Source organism: Symphalangus syndactylus, chromosome 3 (assembly GCF_028878055.3).
Source record: "Symphalangus syndactylus isolate Jambi chromosome 3, NHGRI_mSymSyn1-v2.1_pri, whole genome shotgun sequence".
NCBI classification, from domain to species: Eukaryota; Metazoa; Chordata; class Mammalia; order Primates; family Hylobatidae; genus Symphalangus; species Symphalangus syndactylus.
In genome coordinates this window covers 14867981-14888873 of record NC_072425.2, presented here as the reverse complement: position 1 = coordinate 14888873, position 20893 = coordinate 14867981, and the positions used below count along the sequence as shown (strand labels likewise).

The window sequence follows — 20893 nt, the reverse complement described above, 5'->3', positions numbered from 1 at the left end:
TGTTGATCTTTTTAAGGAAGAACTTTTGGATCTGTTGAATTGTGTATATATATATATTTTGTTAATTATTTTTGAGATAGGGTCTTACTCTGTTGCCTAGGCTGGAATGCAGTGGCACGATCTCGGCTCACCGCACCCTCTGCCTCCCAGGTTCAAGCGATTCTCCTGCCTCAGCCTCCTGAGTAGCTGGGACTACAGGCATCCCATCATGCCCGGCTAATTTTTGTATTTTTAGTAGAAACAGGGTTTTGCCATGTTGGCCAAGCTGGTCTTGAACTCCTGACCTCAGATGATCCACCCACCTCAGTCTCCCAAAGTGCTGGGATTCCAGGCATGAGCCACCATGCCCAGCCGCTTCTGTTTCCTTTGGGCTTAATTTGCTGTTCTTTTTCTTTTCTTTTTTTTTTTTTTTTGAGACGGAGTCTCGCTCTGTCCCCCAGGCTGGAGTGCAATGGCGGGATCTCCGCTCGCTGCAAGCTCCGCCCCCTGGGTTCACGCCATTCTCCTGCCTCAGCCTCCCAAGTAGCTGGGACTACAGGCGCCCACCACAACGCCCTGGTAATTTTTTTTGTATATTTAGTAGAGACGGGGTTTCACCGTGTTAGCCAGGATGGTCTCGATCTCCTGACCTCGTGATCCACCCGCCTCGGCCTCCCAAAGTGCTAGGATTACAGGCTTGAGCCACCGTGCCTGGCCAATTTGCTGTTCTTTTTCTAACTTCTTGAGATAGATCCTAAGTGAGGATCTAAGTGAGCTAAGGCTCACTGATATTTACCTCTCTGTTTTTAATATGCATTCACAGCAATAAATCTCTTTATAAGCATGGCTTTAATGACATTCCACAAACTATATATAGAACGTATGTTAAAGTTCAATTCTATTTCATATACTTTCTAGTAGCTACTATGATTTTTTGTTTAGTTTTTGGCTTATTTAAAGGCATATTTCTTTCTTTTTTTTTTTTTTTTTGAGACTGAGTTTTGCTCGTTGCCCAGGCTGGAATGCAATGACGTGATCTCAGCTCACTGCAACCTCTGCCTCCTGGGTTCAAGCGACTCTCCTGCCTCATCCTCCTGAGTAGCTGGGATTACAGACATGTGCCACCACACCTGGCTAATTTTGTATTTTTAGTAGAGATGGGGTTTCTCCATGTTGGTCAGGCTGGTCTCAAACTCCCGACCCCAGGTGATCCGCCCACCTTGGCCTCCCAAAGTGCTGGGATTACAGGCATGAGCCACCGCGCCTGGCCAATTTCTTAACATTTGTTATTGGTATCCAGCTTAACTGCAGAGTATAGATAATATAGCTTGAATGATATATTTCCTTTGATACTAGTTGAGATTTGCTTTGTGAAACCAAGATATACTCAATTCTGAAAATGTTCTTATGTGGGCTTGAAAAGAGTGTTGATACGGTTTGGCTGTGCCCCAGCCCAAATCTCATCTTGAATTGTAGCTCCCATAATCCCCATGTGTCATGGGAGGGACCCAGAGGGAGGTAATTGAATAATGGGGGTGGTTTTTCCCAGGCTGCTTTTGTAATAGTGAGTCTCACAAGCTCTGATGGTTTTATAAAGGGCAGTTCCCTTGCACAAGCTCTCCTGCGTGCTGGCATGTAAGACATGCCTTTGCTTCTCCTTTGCCTTCTGCCATGATTGTGAGGCCTCCCTATCCATGTGGAACCATGAGTCCATTAAACCTCTTTTTCTTTATAAATTACTCAGCCTCAAATATGTCTTTAGTAGCAGCACGAGAATGGGCTAATACACTGTGTGCCCTGCAGTTGTTAGATGTTTATGTATTAGGTCGATGCTACTAAATGTATAATTTAAATCTTCTATACTAACTTTGAGCACTTTTTTTTTTTTTTTTTTTTTGAGACAGAGTCTCACTCTGTCTCCAGGCTGGAGTGCAGTGGCACAATCTCAGCTCACTGCAACCTCCGACTCCCTGGTTGAAGGGATTCTCCTGCCTCAGCCTCCCTAGTAGCTGGGATTACAGGCATGCACCACCACTCCCAGCTAATTTTTGTATTTTTAGTAGAGATGGGGTTTCACCATGTTGGCCAGGATGGTCTCGATCTCCTGACCTCGTGATCTGCCTGCCTTGGCCTCCAAAAGTGCTGGGATTACAGGCGTGAGCCACCGTGCCTGGCCCGAGCACTTTTTTTTTTTCTTTGTTTCTTTTTATTCAGCCCAAAAGCCAGCCTTGTCACACCAGTTTCTTTTTGACTGGCCCTTGCATGGCATATCTTCTCTTCCATTTTTTTACTTCTACATTTCTAGCGCTTATAAGTTAGATGTGTCTTTTGCAGATAGCATACATCGCTTTGTGTATTGGGTTTTTAATTTTTTGGTCCATTCTGAGAGTATCTTTTAATTGAAACACGTAGTTTGTTTACCTTTAACATAATGATTCATTTTATTTCACAGACACTTATGTGCCAGGCACGGTTCCAAGCATGTTATGGACACTGAGACATCAGCAGTAGTAAGAGGTAGAGCCAGATTTGACCCCAGGGTATCTGGAGTGCTTGGTATTTAACATCTATCATCCTACTTTGTGCTTTTTTCTTGGAGACGGGGTCTTGCTCTGTTGCCCAGGCTGGAATGCAGTGGTATTCCTCTTGAGACAGATCCTTAGCTCTTGCTAGGAGTGAGGGTGTGTGTGTGTGTGTGTGTGTGTGTGTGTGTGTTGTTTGATTTGCTTTTCCTACAGCTGTTTTAATGAATGCACCTTCCCTTCACAGAGGCCCTCCTCCTCTATGGCATATCTCTGCTTTATAGCAAATGGGTTTTGATTCTTTTTTTTTTTTTTTTTTTTTTTTTTGAGATGGAGTCTTGCTCTGTCGCCCAGGCTGGAGTACAGTGGCGCAATCTTGGCTCACTGCAAGCTCCGCCTCCCGGGTTCATGCCATTCTCCTGCCTCAGCCTCCCAAGTAGCTGGGACTACAGGCGCCCGCCACCATGCTGGCTAATTTTTTGTATTTTTAGTAGAGACGGGGTTTCACCGTGTTAGCAAGGATGGTCTTGATCTCCTAACCTTGTGATCCACCCACCTCAGCCTCCCGAAGTGCTGGGATTACAGGCGCGAGCCACCGCGCCCGACCAGGTTTTGATTCTTAAGCAAATAGTTCACTGCAGCCTCCACCTCCCAGGCTAAAGCAATTCTCCCCACCTCAGCCTCCCAAGTAGCTGGGACTACAGGTGTGCCATCACACCCAGCTACTTTTGTTTATTTTTGTAGAGATAGGGGTCTCACTATGTTGCCGAGGCTGGTCTCTCTCTCTCTCTTTTTTCTTTTTTTTGAGATAGGGTCTCACTCTGTTGCCCAGGCTGGAGTGCAGTGGCAGGATCATGGCTCACTGCAGCCAGGACCTCCTGGGCTCAGGTGATCCTCCCACTTCAGCCTCCCAAATAGCTGGGACTACAGGTGCACACCATCATGCCTGGTTAGTTTTTCCTTTTTTTTTTTTTTTTTAGGGGTTTGCTATGTTGCCTGGGGTGGTCTTGAACTCCCAGACTCAAGCGATCTTCCTGCCTCAGCCTCCCAAAGTGCTGGGATTACAGGCGTGAGCCACCACACCCAGCCTGAACTTGAATTTCTTTTAATTTTTATTTTATTTTTAATTATTTTTAATTTTTATTTTTTTGAGACAGAGTCTTGCTTTGTTGCCCAGGCCGGAGTGCAATGGCATGATTTTGGCTCACTGCAACCTCTGCCTCCCAAGTTCAAGCAATTCTCCTGCCTCAGCCTCCTGAGTAACTGGGACTACAGATGGGTGCCACTACACCAGGCTAGTTTTTATATTTTTAGTAGAGACGGGGTTTCACCATGTTGGCCAGGATGGTCTCAATCTCTTGACCTCAGGTGATCCACCCACCTCAGCCTCCCAAAGTGCTGGGATTACAGGTTGTGAGCCACTGCGCCCGGCCTTGAATTTCTTAATAAGTCATATTGATGCACTATACCTTTGATCCATCTCCTTTTGAATTTCTTTATTTAACTCATCGACTTTCTGCTGCAGCTTTTTCCTTCTTTGTTCAGGTGGGAGGTTGCTGAAATCCTCTGGTGTTGCACCCTGCAGACACAAATATAAATGAGAAACCAGAAAGCCCCAGGCTTTCCTTGAAAGAAGGCTGAAAGCAAAGCCTGCAGCCATGGGGGGTGCAGACATCTGCATGTGGCTTCATGAAATAGACTAAGCTCTTTCCCACTACACCCAGCCGAGATGCAAAAATCGATGCATGCAAACTGCCTAAGTCCCATAAACCATTCCCAGTTCCATGGATGCTGGCCAGAACACCCCGGAAAAAGCAGTGAGCAACGCTATAGGAAAGCAGAGTAAGAGATACTTCTGACTCTAGGGAGAATCCATGAACAACACATTTTGAGACAGTCTTCTTCATTTTCCTACCGAGTGTTACCATCAATGTCAGTGGCAACACTGAAGTGTTAATGAAATTTATGTTTCCTTAATATAAACCCCATCAACCACTGCCCGCCTAGCTGCTGCCTTTTCCCTAGTGTTGAGTATTCCTGCCAGTCTCTTCACACAGGCTGAGGCCAAAAGTCTCCACCCCTGTAAAGTGACAGACGGGACACCACATTCCTCAGAGAATGTGGGTGAAAAAGAACATTAAAAAAAAAAATCTCTTCTCCTCACCCCATGCACGCCTCCCTCTGCTGCCTCTAAAAGTCCGGTTACTTTTTTTTTTCCTTGAGATGGAGTCTCACTCTGTTGCCCAGGCTGGAGTGCAGTGGTGCGATCTCAGCTCACTGCAACCTTTGCCACCCAGGTTCAAGCGATTCTCCTGCCTCAGCCTCCTGAGTAGCTAGGATTACAGGCACGTGCCACCACGCCCGGCTAATTTTCCACAGTCACTAACTCTTGACTTCAGGTGATCTGCCCACCTTGGCCTCCCAAAGTGCTGGGATTACAGGCCTGAGCCGCCACGCCCAGCCTAGCGACTTCTTTTAGGCACCTTTAGGAAGCCTCTCAGAGTTGAGAGAGAATGCCCTCCCTGACCTCAAAATCAGTTTTCCACAGTGTATGAAACTCATCTCCGTGGTTTTTAATGTCAGAAGAACTGTATTTTGATATCTTGATTCCCTTTTCAAAAGCAACTGCTCTCTGTACTCTGTGCATGAGCTTTAAGGAGAAAGTATCAACAGTTTCAGGCTTTGACATATGCTTACTTGTTAGAAAGCTATGGCTACATTGTGGTGTCAAGTGCTTTACTTAAGTGAGGCTATGTTCATAAAGAGAGAGAAATTTCGTGCCGGGCGCGGTGGCTCATGCCTGTAATCCCAGCACTTTGGGAGGCCGAGGTGGGTGAATCATGAGGTCAGGAGTTTGGGACCAGCCTGGCCAACAAAGTGAAACTCCGTCTCTACTAAAAATATAAAAAATTAGCTGGGTGTGGTGGCGGGCGCCTGTAATCCCAGCTACTTGGGAGGCTGAGGCAGGAGAATCGCTTGAACCCGGGAAGCGGAGGTTGCAGTGAGCCGAGATCGTGCCACTGTACTCCAGCCCGGGCGACACTGCGAGACTCCATCTCAAAAAAAAAAAAAAAGGGAGAGAGAAATTTCTTCAAATAACTAGGGATAAGCCAGGGCATTTAGAAAAGAGATTTTACTTTAAACCCTCAATTCTTTTGAAACAAGGGCAAGGCAGGCTTGGGGCAGGGTAGAAAGAAGAGACCCAGTTAATGTAATTCCAGAAGCAAGTTGCATTTGCCAAGCAGCTTACATGGGGGCTTGTGACTGGGTTCCTAGGCTGATTATGATAAAATGCCAGGGTGATGTGCTGGGAAGTGTGTGATTCAGCAAATAGTTGACCACAAAAGGCCACGCAAAGACCTTTCAGCTAATGTTCTCAAAGACACAATCATCAGACACACTGAGTGACTCTCTAATGTGTGTGTGTGTGTGTTAAAGAGTTGAGTGAAACCAGAATGGAAGTGACTATTCCTAATAGCAAACCAAAGACGTTTAATTTGACTCTAAATCTAAGATGAAGCAAAACTAACCTTTAACACAAGAATAAAGACTTGTTTTCCATATACTATGGCGCTACAATATTTATTTGGAAACTGGATTATTGTGGATTATGGAGTTCACCACGTTGGTCAGGCTGGTCTCGAACTCCCGACCTCAGGCGATCTGCCCACCTCGGCCTCCCAAAGTCCTGGGATTACAGGAATGAGCCACCACGCGCGGCCTCTTGCTACAGTCTTTTGTTAAAATATCAGAGCACTTTCGACCTCAGAAAACAGGATCTCTCTATCTGACCTCCACTCTGATTGCGGCCATATGATCCTCATTCAAGAGACTTCATGAGGATCCTGCCCCATACCCTGAAGGAAGGAAGGCTGCACAGGGAGGCCAACAAGAATCTGCACAGACAGGCCCTGCTGGGTGTCCCTACCTGATCCATCAGGATGCGATCAGGCCCTTTCCGACCAATCTCATTTCCACATGGTTGTCCATGCTTCAATCATGTCTATCTGATGAAGTCTCATAAAAGGCCCAAGAGGACAGAGTTTTTGGGGAGATTCCTAGGGAGTGGCTGCCCCGGGAGGGCATGGACGCTCTGTGCCCCCTCCCCCATACCTCGCCCTAAGCATCTCTTCATCTGTATCTTTTATAATATCCTTTGTAATAAACCAGTAAATGTGGTGGTCAGGCGCAGTGGCTTACGCCTGTAATCCCAGCACTTTGGGAGGCTGAGGCAGGCCAACATAGAGAAACCCTGTCTCGACTAAAGACACAAAAAATTAGCCGAGCGTGGTGGCAGGCGCCTGTAGTTCCAGCTACTCAGGAGGCTGAGGCAGGAGAATTGCTTGAACCTGGGAGGAGGAGGTTGTGGTGAGCCAAGATCACGCCATTATACTCCAGCCTGGGCGACGGGTGAGACTCTGTCTCAAAAAAAAAAAAAAGAAAAAAAAACCCAAAAACAAACCAGTAAAAATAAGTGTTTCCCTGAGTTCTGTGAACTGCTCCTGCAAATTAATTGAACCCAAAGAGGGGGTCATGGGAACCCCAACTTGAAGCTAGTCCATCAGAAGTTCTGGAAGCCTGGACTTGCAACTGGTGGGAAGGAGGGGCGGCCCTGCGGGACTGAGCCCTTAACCCTCAGGATCAGCCACTATCTCCAGGTAGATGGCATCAGAATGGAATTGAATTAAAGGACACCCAGCTAGTGTCCGCTGCTTGATATATAGGGGAAACCTCCACATATTTGGTCACAGAAATCTTCTGTGTTGATTGTCATAGTGGAACAGCAGAGGAAAAACGGTTTGAATTTTATCAAACGAGCATGTTTTCCAGAACTGAGAATTTTTTAAAAGCTGGAATACAACAAAACACAATGTTAAGATACACTGCTTCAGAAATCAGGAAATCTAGGCCAGGCGTGGTAGCTCATGCCTGTAATCTTGGCACTTTGGGAGGCCGAGGCAGGTGGATCACCTGAGTTCGGGAGTTTGAGACCAGCCTGGCCAACATGGAAAAACCCCGTCTCTACTAAAAATACAAAATTAGCCAGGCATGGTGGCGCCCATCTGTAATCCCAGCTACTCGGGAGGCTGAGGCAGGAAAATCGCTTGAACCCAGGAGGTGGAGGTTGTGGTGAGCTGAGATTGCGCCACTGCGCACTCCAGCCTGGGCAATATGAGCGAAACTCCATCTCAAAAAAAAAAAAAAAAAAAAAGTCACGAAATCTGGCAAGTGGTCAACATTCACCTCATTAATATGTGCTGAGCCTTGCTATGTGCTGTGAGTCCAACAGAACTTTCTACAGTGATGGCAATGTTCCATGGCCGCGCTTTCCAACACAGAAGCCATGTGTGGCTGTGAAGCATCTGAAATGTGGCTGGTGAAATTGTGGAACTGAATTTTTAAAAATTTATTTAATTTTAATTAATTAAAACTCAATAGCGGCTGGGTGTGGTGGCTCACACCTGTAATCCCAGCACTTTGGGAGGCCAAGGTGGGCGGATCACCTGAGGTCAGGAGTTCAAGACCAGCCTGGCCAACATGGTGAAACCCCGTCGCTACAAAAATACAAAAATTAGCCAGGCATGATGGCAGATGCCTGTAATCCCAGCTACTCGGGAGGCTGAATCAGGAGAAACGCTTCAACCCAGAAGGCGGAGGATGCAGTGAGCCAGGATCATGCCACTGCACTCCATCCTCGGTGACAGAGCGAGACTCCATCTCAAAACAAAAACAAAAACAAAAAACTCAATAGCCGCATGTGGTAAGTGGCTACCACATTGGACAACAGCTTTAGCCTCTGTGCAGGTGTATAAACAGGTGCAAAGAAATCTATCAGTAAAACACACTGTACTGATGACTTATAAATAGATAAGAAAACAACAAAGACAGGCCATAACAGGAGGAGTTGGTATGGGAAGAGAGGGTCATATACATGTACCTATGTTTTAAGTGGCTGGAGTTCTGTAAGAGAACCTTGTTCTATGTACTAATGAAATCAAACCTGGCCGGGCCTGGTGGCTCACGCATGTAATCCCAGCACTGTGGGAGGCTGAGGTGGGCGGATCACCTGAGGTCAGGAGCTTGAGATCAGCCTGGCCAGCATGGTGAAACCCCATCTCTACTAAAAATACAAAAATTAGCCGGGTGTGATGGCACGCCCCTATAATCCCAGCTACTTGAGAGGCTGAGGCATGAGAATCGCTTGAACCCAGGAGGTGGAGGTTGCAGGGAGCTGAGATCGCACCACTGCACTCCAGCCTGGGGGACAGAGCAAGACTGTCTCCTGAAAGAAAAAAAATCAAACCCTTGCTTGTTGACAACTTCCCCCCACCCCAAAAGAGCACAAGCTCCGTGTAATACTACCTCTTCAGATTTTGGGGTTTTTGTTTTGTTTTGTTTTATAGTTTTTTTTTGAGACAGGGTTTCATTCTATCACCCAAGGCTGGAGCAGCCTCGACCTCCTGGGCTCAATCAATCCTCCTGCCTCAGCCTCCAGTATGGCTGGGACCACAGGCACAGACCACCATGCCCCGCTAATTTGTGTATTTTTTTGTAGAGTCAGGTTTCACCATGCTGCTCAGGCTGCTCTAGAACTCGTGGGTGCAAGTGATCCGCCTGCCCCACCTCCCAAAATGCAGAGATTACAGGCGTGAGCCACCACACCTGGTCCCACATCTTTTTTCTTTTGTCTTTTTTTTTTTTGAGACATGGTCTCACTCTGTCACCCAGGCTGGAGTGCAGTGGCGCAATGATAGCTCACTGCAACCTTGAACTCCTGGGCTCAGGCAATCTTCCTGCCTCAACCTTCCAAAGCACTGGGATTCCAGACACGAACCACTGTGCCCAGCCAGCACTTCACTTCTTTGCTGCCTTCAAAGTAATGGTATAAAGCAACAATTCAATACCAAGTTGGTAAAATAATTTGTATTTCAAACAGAAAGACTGCCTAAAAATATTCTTTTGCTCCTAGCACCCAGAAAAACAATGAATAAAGGGAAATAAGGAAACCCTGGCAGCTGAGAAGGCCTCCTAGTCAATAGATCCAGTTTCTCCCAAGCTCATACTGCGGATGAACTTGTAGTTCATTTACGTATCTAGATCTCTTTCCTTCACGTAGAGACCTTAATCAAAGACTCTTCTTAGGATTTTATTTCACAGCCTAAGAAATGTTTAATTTAATAAAATACTCTTTAAGGTTGGGTCCATTACCAAATACTGAGTCATGTTGAAAAAATTATGTATATACATACATGTGTATACATACACACGTCTATATATATATATCACCATAAAATACTAACCTGGGTTATCAATAGTGTGCTTATAGTACTGATCTTACTCCTAGTTGAACTGTCACAGTTGGTCACTGTCCATTATTTTAGGATACTCTTAGCTGTGGAGCTTGAGAAGACTATGAAACTATTATACATATTTGAAGTATAGTTATAGGTTATGTTAGTTACTTTTAATAAATTTAATGATTAGTTTGACTGTTGACTAGGCATATACAATTAAGTAGAAACGACAAAAAACACTGAGTGAATAATTCTAAAAAGGCTCAGGAGGCTCTTTTCACTATCCATGAAATCATCTTGTGGCCTCTTGAATCAGCTATGCACAAGGCACCAACATATCTACGTCACGCCATAAAGATTCCACAGTCTTCCATTCCCACAGTGGCCTCAAACCTGGGTAGCAGCTGCTGGCTGGGATCATTCCTGCACAGCTCCTCCAGGCCCCCAGATTTTTTCACCTACTTCTATGGTTCTCAAATAGGAACATTTTTCAGCTATTAAATTTACTTTTATTCAAAATGATCCAACAGACACCCCCCAAGATTTAATATTTACGTTCATATATATATATATTTGGAGACGGAGTCTTGCTCTGTCACCCAGGCTGGAGTCCAGTGTACAATCTCGGCTCACTGCACCCTTCACCTCCCGGGTTCAAGCAGTTCTCTGCCTCGGCCTCCCGAGTAGCTGGGACTACAGGCGCACGCTGCCACGCCCGGCTAATTTTTTGTTTTTTCATAGAGACGGCGTTTCACCGTGTTGCCCGGGCTGGTCTTGAACTCCTGAGCTCAGGTAATCCACCCGCCTTGGCCTCCCAAAGTGCTAGGATTACAGGCGTGAGCCACTGCGCCCGGCCTTTACGTTCATATTTATATAGGCACTTTATTAACATTTGTCCTCCTCTTAAGGCCCCAGTAATAACACCAAGTTGTGAGTTAAATGTTAATTTTCTTAGCAACTTGAAAAGATTAAGATCACCTCTATTAGATTCTGGACCTTTGTATCCAAGAAGTCTAATAAGGAAACACCAACAAAAGCACACGTAAGAGAAACACAAACCAAGTTAACTTTGAAGGTATGTTGTGCATGGCATAGCATTCGTAAAAGACACGCCAGAAAACCTGATTAGACTCAGGACATGCATGGAACAATTGTGCTTACCAGCTTGAGAGAAAGCTTCATGTAAAAATTGGAGAGGTATGGGAAAAATAGAGAGAAAGAGAGAGAGAAAGAGAAAAAAAAACAACAACACATCAGAAGAAGAGGAACTTGGTCAGTTCCGCCATATTAAAATAACACACACGTCTACCCGCTGATTTATAAAAATGACTCGTAGCAGATCTGTGCAAAAGTTCACAAGAAGGGCTGCTTCCTAATAAAATTTTTCTTAGGCTCCACATTGCCAGAGCCAAAGATCAGATAGAAAAGGAGGGTTTCTGTTACAGGCCTGTATTGGCCACCTCAGCCTAGATGTAAATTAAAGTAAGCTTATAGTCAGTGACACATAATGACTATCAAAGAAAAAATACAGGGCCAGGTGCAGTGGCTTACGCCTGTAATCCCAGCACTTTGGGAGGCTGAGGCAGGTGGATCACCTAAGGTCAGGAGTTTGAGACCAGCCTGGCCAACATGGAGAAACCCTGTCTCTACCAAAAATACAATAGTAGCCGGGCGTGGTGGTTCACACCTGTAATCCCAGCTATCCAGGAGGCTGAGGCAGGAGAATCGTTTGAACCTGGCAGGCGGAGGTTGCAGTGAGCTGAGGTCACGCATTGCACTCCAGCCTGGGCAGCAAGAGCGAAACTCCATCTCAAAAAAAAAAAAGAAAGAAAAAATATAACCACACAACCTTTTGTTCTCCAAATTTCCCATGGAAAGTTTTACACAGACTAAAACAAATCTGAACACCAATTACTTCCATGACAGGAAAGTAATATTTTAATCTTAAGGAGCTTTAATAAATATAAACATTGACATGAAGGCAAAGTCTGAAATTGGTGAATTGGTAACAAAGGGCTGACTAGCGTTGCTCTAAGAAACTACCTGCAGGACCCGGAATGCCTCTCGCAGCCAGTCTAGAGGACAACATTCTCTCCCACCCGAGAAGTGTGTGCCACCCCTTGCTCCATGGAGGGTGTCTGCTGAGGCTTTCTGTGAAACTCTAAGCCCTGTCCATAGGGGTTAGGTATTTGGAGAATTATCCACTGTGACTGCTCTTTTTTGAGACGGTGTCTTGCACTATCGCCCAGGCTGGAGTGCAGTGGCGCAATCTCAGCTCACTGCCACCTCTGACTCCCAGGTTCAAGCATCTTCCTGCTTCAGCCTCCTGAGTAGCTGGGATTACAGGTGCCCGCCACCACGCCCAGCTAATTTTTTGTATTTTTAGTAGAGATGGGGTTTTGCCTTGTTGGTCAGGCTGGGCTCAAACTCCTGACCTTGTGATCCGCCTGCCTCCCAAAATGCTGGGATTATAGGCGTGAGCTACCAAGCCTGGCTGTGACTGCTCTTTTTAAAGTATTTATTTACTTATCAATTTGCTGATTTTTGGTTTTGTTTTTGGAGACAGGGCAGGTTGTACAGTGGCACAATCCCAGCTCACTGAAGCCTCAACCTCTAGAGCTCAAGTGATCCTCGCACCTCAGCCTCCTTAGTAGCTGGGACTACAGGTACGTGCCACCATGTCTGGCTAAGTTCTGTATTTTTTGGTAGAGATGGGGGTTTCACCACGTTGCCCAGGTTGATATCGAACTCCTGAGCTCAAATGATCCACCCACCTCAGCCTTCCAAAGTGCTGGGATCACAGGTGTGAGCCACCACACGCAGCCTAAAAAACTAATTCTTAATTTAAGATTGATTCAAAGTTGACACTTCTTTGTAAATAAAAAATAACCTTTTAAATAAATTGTCCCTATATAGAAACATGAAATTTTAAAGGAAAGAAACAAAGACAAACTTTTGCAGGGGGAAAATGGCACATACAGTCGCATTCCTGACTGTCTGACATGGGCAGTCTACAGTGATTCCAGCCCGCCTGTGAACTTGAGCACAGATCTACTTATCACAACTGGAATTCATCGTACGCACAGACAAGACTTATGGTGCACAGCAGAAAACTCCAAGTATCTTTTCTACAAGGCACACTATCATATACAGATATTTTCTCACACATTATTGTCTAAACATTGCTAATTCAAAGAACTAACATTTCAACTAGATACACTATTTGCTCTCTACTCGGCTACTTTACGCAAAGGTATATATTCTTTCTTAAGCATTCCATAGACAGAGTTCTCACCTCAAAATATTGTATAGGAAGGTTATAACACTTCATAGTAAAAACGAGTCATTAGGATTGAACAGAAATCCCCAGTGAATAGGAAATGCCAAATTCTCAGACAAATTCGATTTTATTTGTGACGGATGATCTATTAATACAAGAAGTGCCATCACAGTACGTGGAATTTCTTTTTAATCATTATATACTGGTTTTCAGTCTGAAGTTGTAAGCCAGCCAATTAGAATTTCTCTTAAAATTAGAAAGCGAACTCATTGGCGAAAATAATAATTTTGAAGATTTCATTAAGTGCATTGCTAGACACCTGAAGAATTAAAAAGCTGTCAGTTTCAGGCGACAGTTAAAGAGCCGTGGGAGCCACAAGCGTCAATAACACATGGGGAACACAGCCCGGGCGGGTCCATGTGTTATTGGACAGTCACAGTACTAACCTCAAGTACAAAGAAAGGGGACAGTGAAAATAAATATATAGATATATAGAGAGAAGCAAAATCATTTTACTGTGCTAGGAAATCGCTCACGCTTCCTTGATTTGTTTGTTTGTTCTCCAAGCTTTAGGGCACAACTCCCTTATGGATCCATTTGTTACAAACACGGATATGGGTGACTGAGCTACACTGCCGTCTGTAAGAGCGTCACTCTCCCGTGACCACGCACTGCAGCTGTGTTTTATGCGTGAAATTCTGCGGTAAAGTCATACCCAATGACATCTCAGACGGCAGTCACAGTCCCTTTAAAGATTTTACCAGAACTAGAATGAAAAGAGAAAAACAAACAAAAAAAAACAAAAAAACAAGCTCAGCTCACCACTGTTATTAGAAAGTTTGCTTCCTTTATTCATGCAAGCTTTTCGGATAAAGTTCCATATGGTTGAATTTATACCATTAGGCTTTTCTTTTTTTTTTTTTTTTTTGCCTGGTGTCCAGTTCTCTCAATTAAGAATTTCATTTCGTAGTGTGGAAGCAAAACAAGTGCCTCTGGGTCCCCAGTCTTGGTGCTGTGAATGGGGTTAGTGGCTGTGCCATGACTGTATGACCTGGCCATCACAGGTGAACTTACAACATAGTCCCTAGCCTCAAAGGCATACGTGGGTTTCCCTATTGTCCTCTTCATGAGTTCTTTGTGAAAACAGAAAGACTGAGTCTGCCAATAACCAGCAAGAGAACAAGATAAAATAAATAAAATTAACCATAAGACTTTAACATATGACAAACAACTGGTAAGGATTTTCAAAATCTTTTGGTCAACTTTGATGGTATTTTTCCATACAATGAACTCTAAAATATGAAAAACGTACATCCATATTTTAGATATAGAAGTCTCTTGCACAGACCAGAAAATGAAACCTTAATTTAAGCAATAAAATTCCCCTTTGTAGACTGCAAATGGAGAACATGCTATCTAGTTTCATTTTTCTTCAACTTATGTAAAAATGAAATAATGGTTAATGCTCTGGCGGCATCTTTAAACATATTCAGTGAAACAAAATTTCCTTACAAATGTCAACAGCTTACAACAAATAACATTTTATCCTGTTTAATTATTTAGAAACAAAATCAGTTATGCTGAGGTATGTTTGCATGGGATTTATATACTCTGATAATAGAAACAAATTATTGACATCTGAATCTGAAAGCTGCAAAACATGATAAATTAAAAGACATAATAAAATCACAGATTTGTTATTCTCTCAGGAACTTTTTCTAGTTAAATTATCGTTGGCATAATAGTGTTAAGTTACAAAGTAGAATAAATGAGAAGGTAGGAAGGGCTGTACCATTTTGGTCACGGAAGCTGTCAGCCATGCCATGGATGTCCCATGCAAGATCCATGTTGAGACTGCTTAAAAATGAAATCTATTTCTCCAAACTTTAGATTTGTTTTTTGAGCTTGTGCTTCCTCTTTTTTTGCGCTGCTATGTCCTAGAGGAAGGAACATTAATTCTGACCCTAAGAACAGACTGACCAAAAGTGAGGGAAGCAAACCTATTTCTCTATTTCTTTACGATTGCTTCTAGTGGGTATATGTATGTGGTTTAACATCAGGAAAATAAACTCATCATTTGGGAAATTTTTTTTAACAAAGATTTGCTGAGCACACGTTTGAGGAGTAAGAAATAAAATTCGTATTGCTGATTATGGTAAAACAGAGATTTTCCTTTAAATCATCAAAAGAACCAGTTTCCCATTCCCATTTCACTGTTTTAAGTGTTAATTTTGTTTTGTTTTGTTTTTTTTTTTAGACGGAGTCTCACTCTGTCACCCAGGCTGGAGTGCAGTGGCACCATCTTGGCTCACTGAAACCTCCATCTCCTGGGTTCAAGCGATTCTCCTGCCTCAGCCTCCTAAGTAGCTGGGATTACAGGTACGCACCACCATGCCCAGCTAATTTTTGTATTTTTAGTAGAGACGGGGTTTCACCATGTTGGTCAGGTTGGTCTCAAACTCCTGACCTCGTGATCCACCCACCTCAGCCTCCCAAAGTGCTGGGATTACAGGTGTGAGCCACAGCGCCCAGCTTATCTTTTTCTAACTATCCTTTTCTTACATTTGTTGATTACTGAATTCTTTGGTCTTTTTCTAAATAGTTAAGAGAATATCATGAACCACAGATTCACAAACCATTTTTGGCCAACAGACTGTGTAATGTTAAGAGAAAACTGGAACAGACACATAAACAAATGGTAAACAATCATGAATATTCATCATGAGAGTCCAAAAAAATACAGAGATAATATATAAATATAACACATGAGTGTTTGGTAAAGTGGCAGAGATGGGTTAACTGACAGTTCACATGAAACTTTCAGTCTAGCAAAAACACCCTTGTCTTGGAAATTCTTAGATTAACAATGAGTGGAGTTCTAAACACCAGCATCGTTGAGCCAAGAAGCTGCAGGTTACTCAAGTCCTACTTATACATCTCAGCTCAATCCATCATCCACTTTTGAAGCTGTATTCTGCCTTCCACCAACGGCTTTTTTCTCATCTTTAGGAAATTACATTTCTAATTCTTAACCTGATACGATAGATGGCATTAAAGCAAGATAATTCAAGATAATTCTACCAACTATAAATTTGAGATTCTCATATTAAAGGAACTCTGCATATAAGGAAATATTATTTTGTCCCCTATTTTTAAAAAGCATTGATAATAACCTTGTTATCAATTATGTATTTACATTCTTTACTTTTTTTTTTTTTTTTGGAGAAAGGGTCTCACTCTGTTGCCCTGGCTGGAGTGCAGTGGTATATCTCAGCTTACTGCAACCTCTGCCTCCTAGGCTCCAGCAATCCTCCCATCTCAGCCTCCACTAGGACTACAGGCACATGCCACCATGCCTGGCTATTTTTTCATGTTTTTTTTTTCTTTTTCTTTCTTTTTTTTTTTTTTTTTTTGAGACAGAGTCTTGCTCTGTCATTCAGGCTGGAGTGCAATGGCGCGATCTTGGCTCACTGCAACCTCTGCTTCCTAGGTTCAAGCGATTCTCCTGCCTCAGTCACCCGAGTAGCTGGGATTACAGGCACCCGCCTGTAATTAGCCGGACATTAACCATGTCCAGCTAATTTCTGTATTTTTAGTAGAGACGGGGTTTCACCATGTTGGTCAGGCTGGTCTTGAACTACTGACCTCAGGTGATCCGCCCGCCTCGGCCTCCCAAAGTGCTGGGATTACGGGCATGAGCCTCTGTGCCAGGCCTCTTTTTTACACAGAGTTGTTTTTGTGGAAATATGATTGTCAGGTTAACAATGACTACTGTTATTCTTTTACTGGTAACCAGCAGTTGATTCCAAGTCTAAGAAGGACATCTCTCCTCTAGTTAATCAGTTGTAGTTTAGAATCTTTTCCCATGCCAATGTGTCAGTTGACACTCAAGAAAGGGTGGCATCCACCTCTGGCTTTGGGGCACTACCAGGTACTATTTGGAAAGAAGTAACCCAACTGTCAGTTGACTGGAGAGTCCAAGAGAAGGGAAAAGTAAAACTTATGTTTGTACAAGAAAGCATTCCACTACAACTGTATTGCAACTCCCACAGGGTAGGATTTAAAAAAAAAAAAAAGGAGCAAACCTTACTGGATATGTTAACACTGCTGGGATTACAGGCGTGGGCCACTGGGCCCGGTCTAAAGATCTGTTTACTCATTATATTCATTATAAAAGATATTTCGGGAAGACTGAGACTAAACTGGCCATTGAGAATGATCTGGGAATCTACACATTGCTTTATGCCAATCTTTCTCTATAAACGAAACTGGTATCTACATTTGATGGCTGCATCAATTCCATCATCTCTGTGATGTAAGCACATCAATCTTAATGAGGACAGCAGACTTCAATCTTAATAACATCCACTTACGAGTCAATATAGTAGTTTTCCCTGAATGTGGATGTCACAGAATCTCAGACTCTGTAATCAGACTCCCCTGATCTAAATCCCGGCTCTGTATCTTCCCACCTTCAGCTTTTTACGCCTCAATTTCCTTACAGTAAAATAAGTTAATATGAGTACTACCTGGGCTTCATAGGGTGGCTGGAAAAAAGTCAATGAGCACACAGAACAGAGTTTTGCATACAATAAGTGCTCAGTAAGTGTCAGCTGCTTTTATTGTTTCATCCTTTAAAGAGAAATTCTGCATCAGGCCTCTTCCAATCAACAGATATTTTATCAACATCATATAATCTCACTAAAATAGTGAATGAAACCACTGTGACTTATGACTCTTCTCCTTTCAACCCTGAGGGGTAGCTCAGGTAAGTATCTTCATTACACTCACATTGCTTCAGTAAGTTATTAAGGCAATATTTTCTGACTTACACAGTCACTTCCAATTCCTCATCTCATGGGTTGCTAGTTTTATGTTTTTATTATTTATTTACTTATTTTTCTTTAGAGATGGGGTTTGACTGTGTTGTCCTGGCTGGTCTTGAACTCTTGAGCTCAAGCAATCTTCCTGCCTCGGCCTTCCAAAGTGCCAGGATTACAGGCATGAGACACTGTGCTTGTCCTATTTATTTTTATATATTTTTTAAGAGATGGGGGTCTCACTATGTTGTCCAAGCTGGTTTTGAACTCCTGAGCTCAAGCAATCCTCCTGCCTTGGCATCCCAAAGTGCTAGGATTACAGGTGTGAGCCAACACGCCCAGCCTCAGGTCGCTAGTTTTAGAAATGAAATTTAAGTTTCTTTTTTTGGTAAAATTAAGGTAAAAAATTCATGACTTGGATGCTTTAAAGAGGAAGAGGGGTAAAGTCCTTCCAAAATGTACTAGAAACAAAAAGAAAAAGGCTGGGCGCAGTGGCTCACACCTGTAATCCCAGCACGTTGTAAGGCCGAGGCGGGTGAATCACAAGGCCAAGAGATCGAGACCATCCTGGCCAACATGGTGAAATACTGTCTCTACTAAAAATACAAAAATTAGCTGGGTGTGGTGGCGTATGCCTGTAATCCCAGCTAATCGGGAGGCTGAGGCAGGAGAATCGTTTAAACCCGGGAGGTGGAGGTTGCAGTGAGCCAAGATCGCTCCACTGCACTCCAACCTGGTGACAGAGCGAGACTCAGTCAGAAGAAAAAAGAAAGAAAAAAAAAAGAAACAAACAGAACTCTGGGCTGCCTGGTTTTCTCCTTTCTTCCAACCACCCTGCTTCCTTCTTTCTTTCCTCCTCTTTCTGGCTTTTTTTTTCTAGCTGTAATGGTTTTTTTTTCTTTTTTTTTTTTTTAACTTTTTTATATGTTATGGGAAAACACAATGGATTCATTCACAAACAAAATTAGTTATGCAGAACCAAACATGCAACAAAAGCACGCCAGAGAGACAGGATTCCGGAGCAGAACTTACCCCACGCTTTAGGCTCCTGAAGCAGTGGATTTTGGGTTTGGAGGTCATGAACTCGTTGAAGCGGTGGGAGAGGGGTTCCTTTTGCTGCTTGGGAGACTGGGGGCCGTTGGGAACAGCAGAGGGTGAGGCAGAGGCAGGAGGGGGAGGGGGAGGCTGATGGGGGGATGTTAAAAGGGACATAAGCTACATGTAAGAGATGGAGCCGTGACAGAGTAAAAATCAGAAACAAGAAGACACAAAACAAAAATAAGCATCAAATAATATTTGAAATCCAACGCAAGTAAAACACGAACAATTAAATTTTAGGCCATGGTCCAAAAGAAAACATGTAGGAGGTGGTTAAATGAAGAATATGATGAGAGTTGGGAGGTTTAGTAAGTAATGCGACAGAAGAGCAAGAAATATCTGACAAGAAGCTCGTGCAGACTTTCCCATGCAAACTATAGCTCTAGTTAGTTATTCTAAACCAGCTTAAGCCAGAGGGTAAATATTTCTACATCACCTAAACTAACGTAGCTTGATGGGAGAAAATGAAAGACCTTCATTGCTAAGGTTGTGGAAACAGCAGTCTGTTTAAATTAATAAATGGTAAGTCATTCTAAAGTTAAAGCAGTAATGCTGCCTTGACCATATTCTACGTCCCCAGGTTAATGCTGTCATGCACCTATGTATCGCACTATGAAAAGAAAATGAAAAATGTTCATGGATACACATGTTAACATGAATTCAAAACCAAGTTATTAACATGGTAACAATTTCCAGTAGATGTGCGGATAAAGTGTTACAGGAATTTCCCACTACATCCTCTCTCCCAGCCAAGGTAACCAGCAGTCTAGGAGAGGAAGGAGGAAAAGGCATGATGCGAAATGGTGGAGAGGTCAGTACTCTGTTAGTGTGGGAGTCACGGTACAAGGATAATGCATCTGAAATAAGACACAGGGCCATGGCAAAGATACCACCACCAAAAAGAAATACTGTCTCAACATAAAGTAGCACACTAGCTTTTTCTTCTGCATTCTGAAACTACAGGTTTAAGATCTTAGTTTTTCTAAGACTAAAAGATCAAGTCAAAATCTCCACACCTTAGAAAACTCATTTCACGCCAACCATCAGTACCTTATTTTTTTTGATGAATGGCCATAACTTTCCTTTGGATTTGCCACCAAATTTGAGATCTGGTTTGCCTTCTCCTCTGGAATTTGAAAGGCTGTTATCTGACACAGTGCGCTTCATTGGCTGAGTGTAATCCTCAAATTCAATGTCTCCAGGAGGCTCAAACCCTGATTTATAAGCTTCTATTACCAGCTGTGAATCCTGAAATTATACCCATAAGCATATAAATACATTCAGAAGCATGCAAACACTTTTTAAACAATGAATTATGATGACCTCATACAGATGATAACTAATGAAATTGTACCGATTGATAATAACTTTTTTCCTAGTAGCTTTTTTGTTTGTTTTTGAGACAGGGTCTCACTCTGTCACCCAGGCTGGAGTGCAGTGGCGTGATCTCGGCTCACTGCAACCTCCACCTCCCAGGTTTAAGCGATTCTCCTGCCTCAGCCTCCCGAGTAGCTGGGATTACAGGCGTATGCCATCACGCACAGCTAATTTTTGTATTTTTAGTAGAGATAGGGTTTCGCCATGTTGGCCAGGCTGGTCTCAACTTCTTGACCTCAGGTGATACGCCCGTCTTGGCTTCCCAAAGTGCTGGGACTACAGGCGTGAGTTACCACAGCTGGCCAGTTTCTTTCATCTTCTCAGAGGCCATCATTTGAGCTTTTTCATTTGAGCTTTTAGAATTTAGAACTATTGTTTTCTGATTTTTTTGTTGGTTTTTGAGACAGAGTCTCACTGTCACTCAGGCTGGAGTGTAGTGGCGTGATCTTGGCTCACTGCAACCCCTGCCTCCTGAGTTCCAGCAATTATCGTGCCTCAGCCTCCCGAGTAGCTGGGACTACA

At 43.4% G+C, this 20893-nt stretch overlaps 1 protein-coding gene across 40 annotated transcripts in view; it reads right to left on the bottom strand.

Annotated features, from left to right (window-relative positions):
- Positions 1 to 20893, bottom strand: part of FNBP1 (formin binding protein 1) — a 161463-nt gene that overhangs the window by 17988 nt on the left and 122582 nt on the right. For 13 of the 40 annotated variants that reach the window (XR_010119937.1, XR_010119935.1, XR_010119936.1 and 10 more), the window contains 2 exons: positions 20045 to 20242; positions 3971 to 4080 (listed from right to left, as the gene is read on the bottom strand). Coding sequence is in view for 27 of the 40 variants with exons in the window: in XM_063635840.1 (XP_063491910.1) it covers positions 3971 to 4080; positions 20045 to 20242 (308 nt within the window). In the remaining 13 variants the exon portion in view is untranslated. Of the gene's footprint in view, positions 1 to 3970; positions 4081 to 10957; positions 10973 to 14150; positions 14235 to 18928; positions 19112 to 20044; positions 20243 to 20893 lie in introns of all 40 variants that reach the window. The other 27 variants (XR_010119928.1, XR_010119930.1, XR_010119929.1 and 24 more) reach the window with 10 other exon arrangements.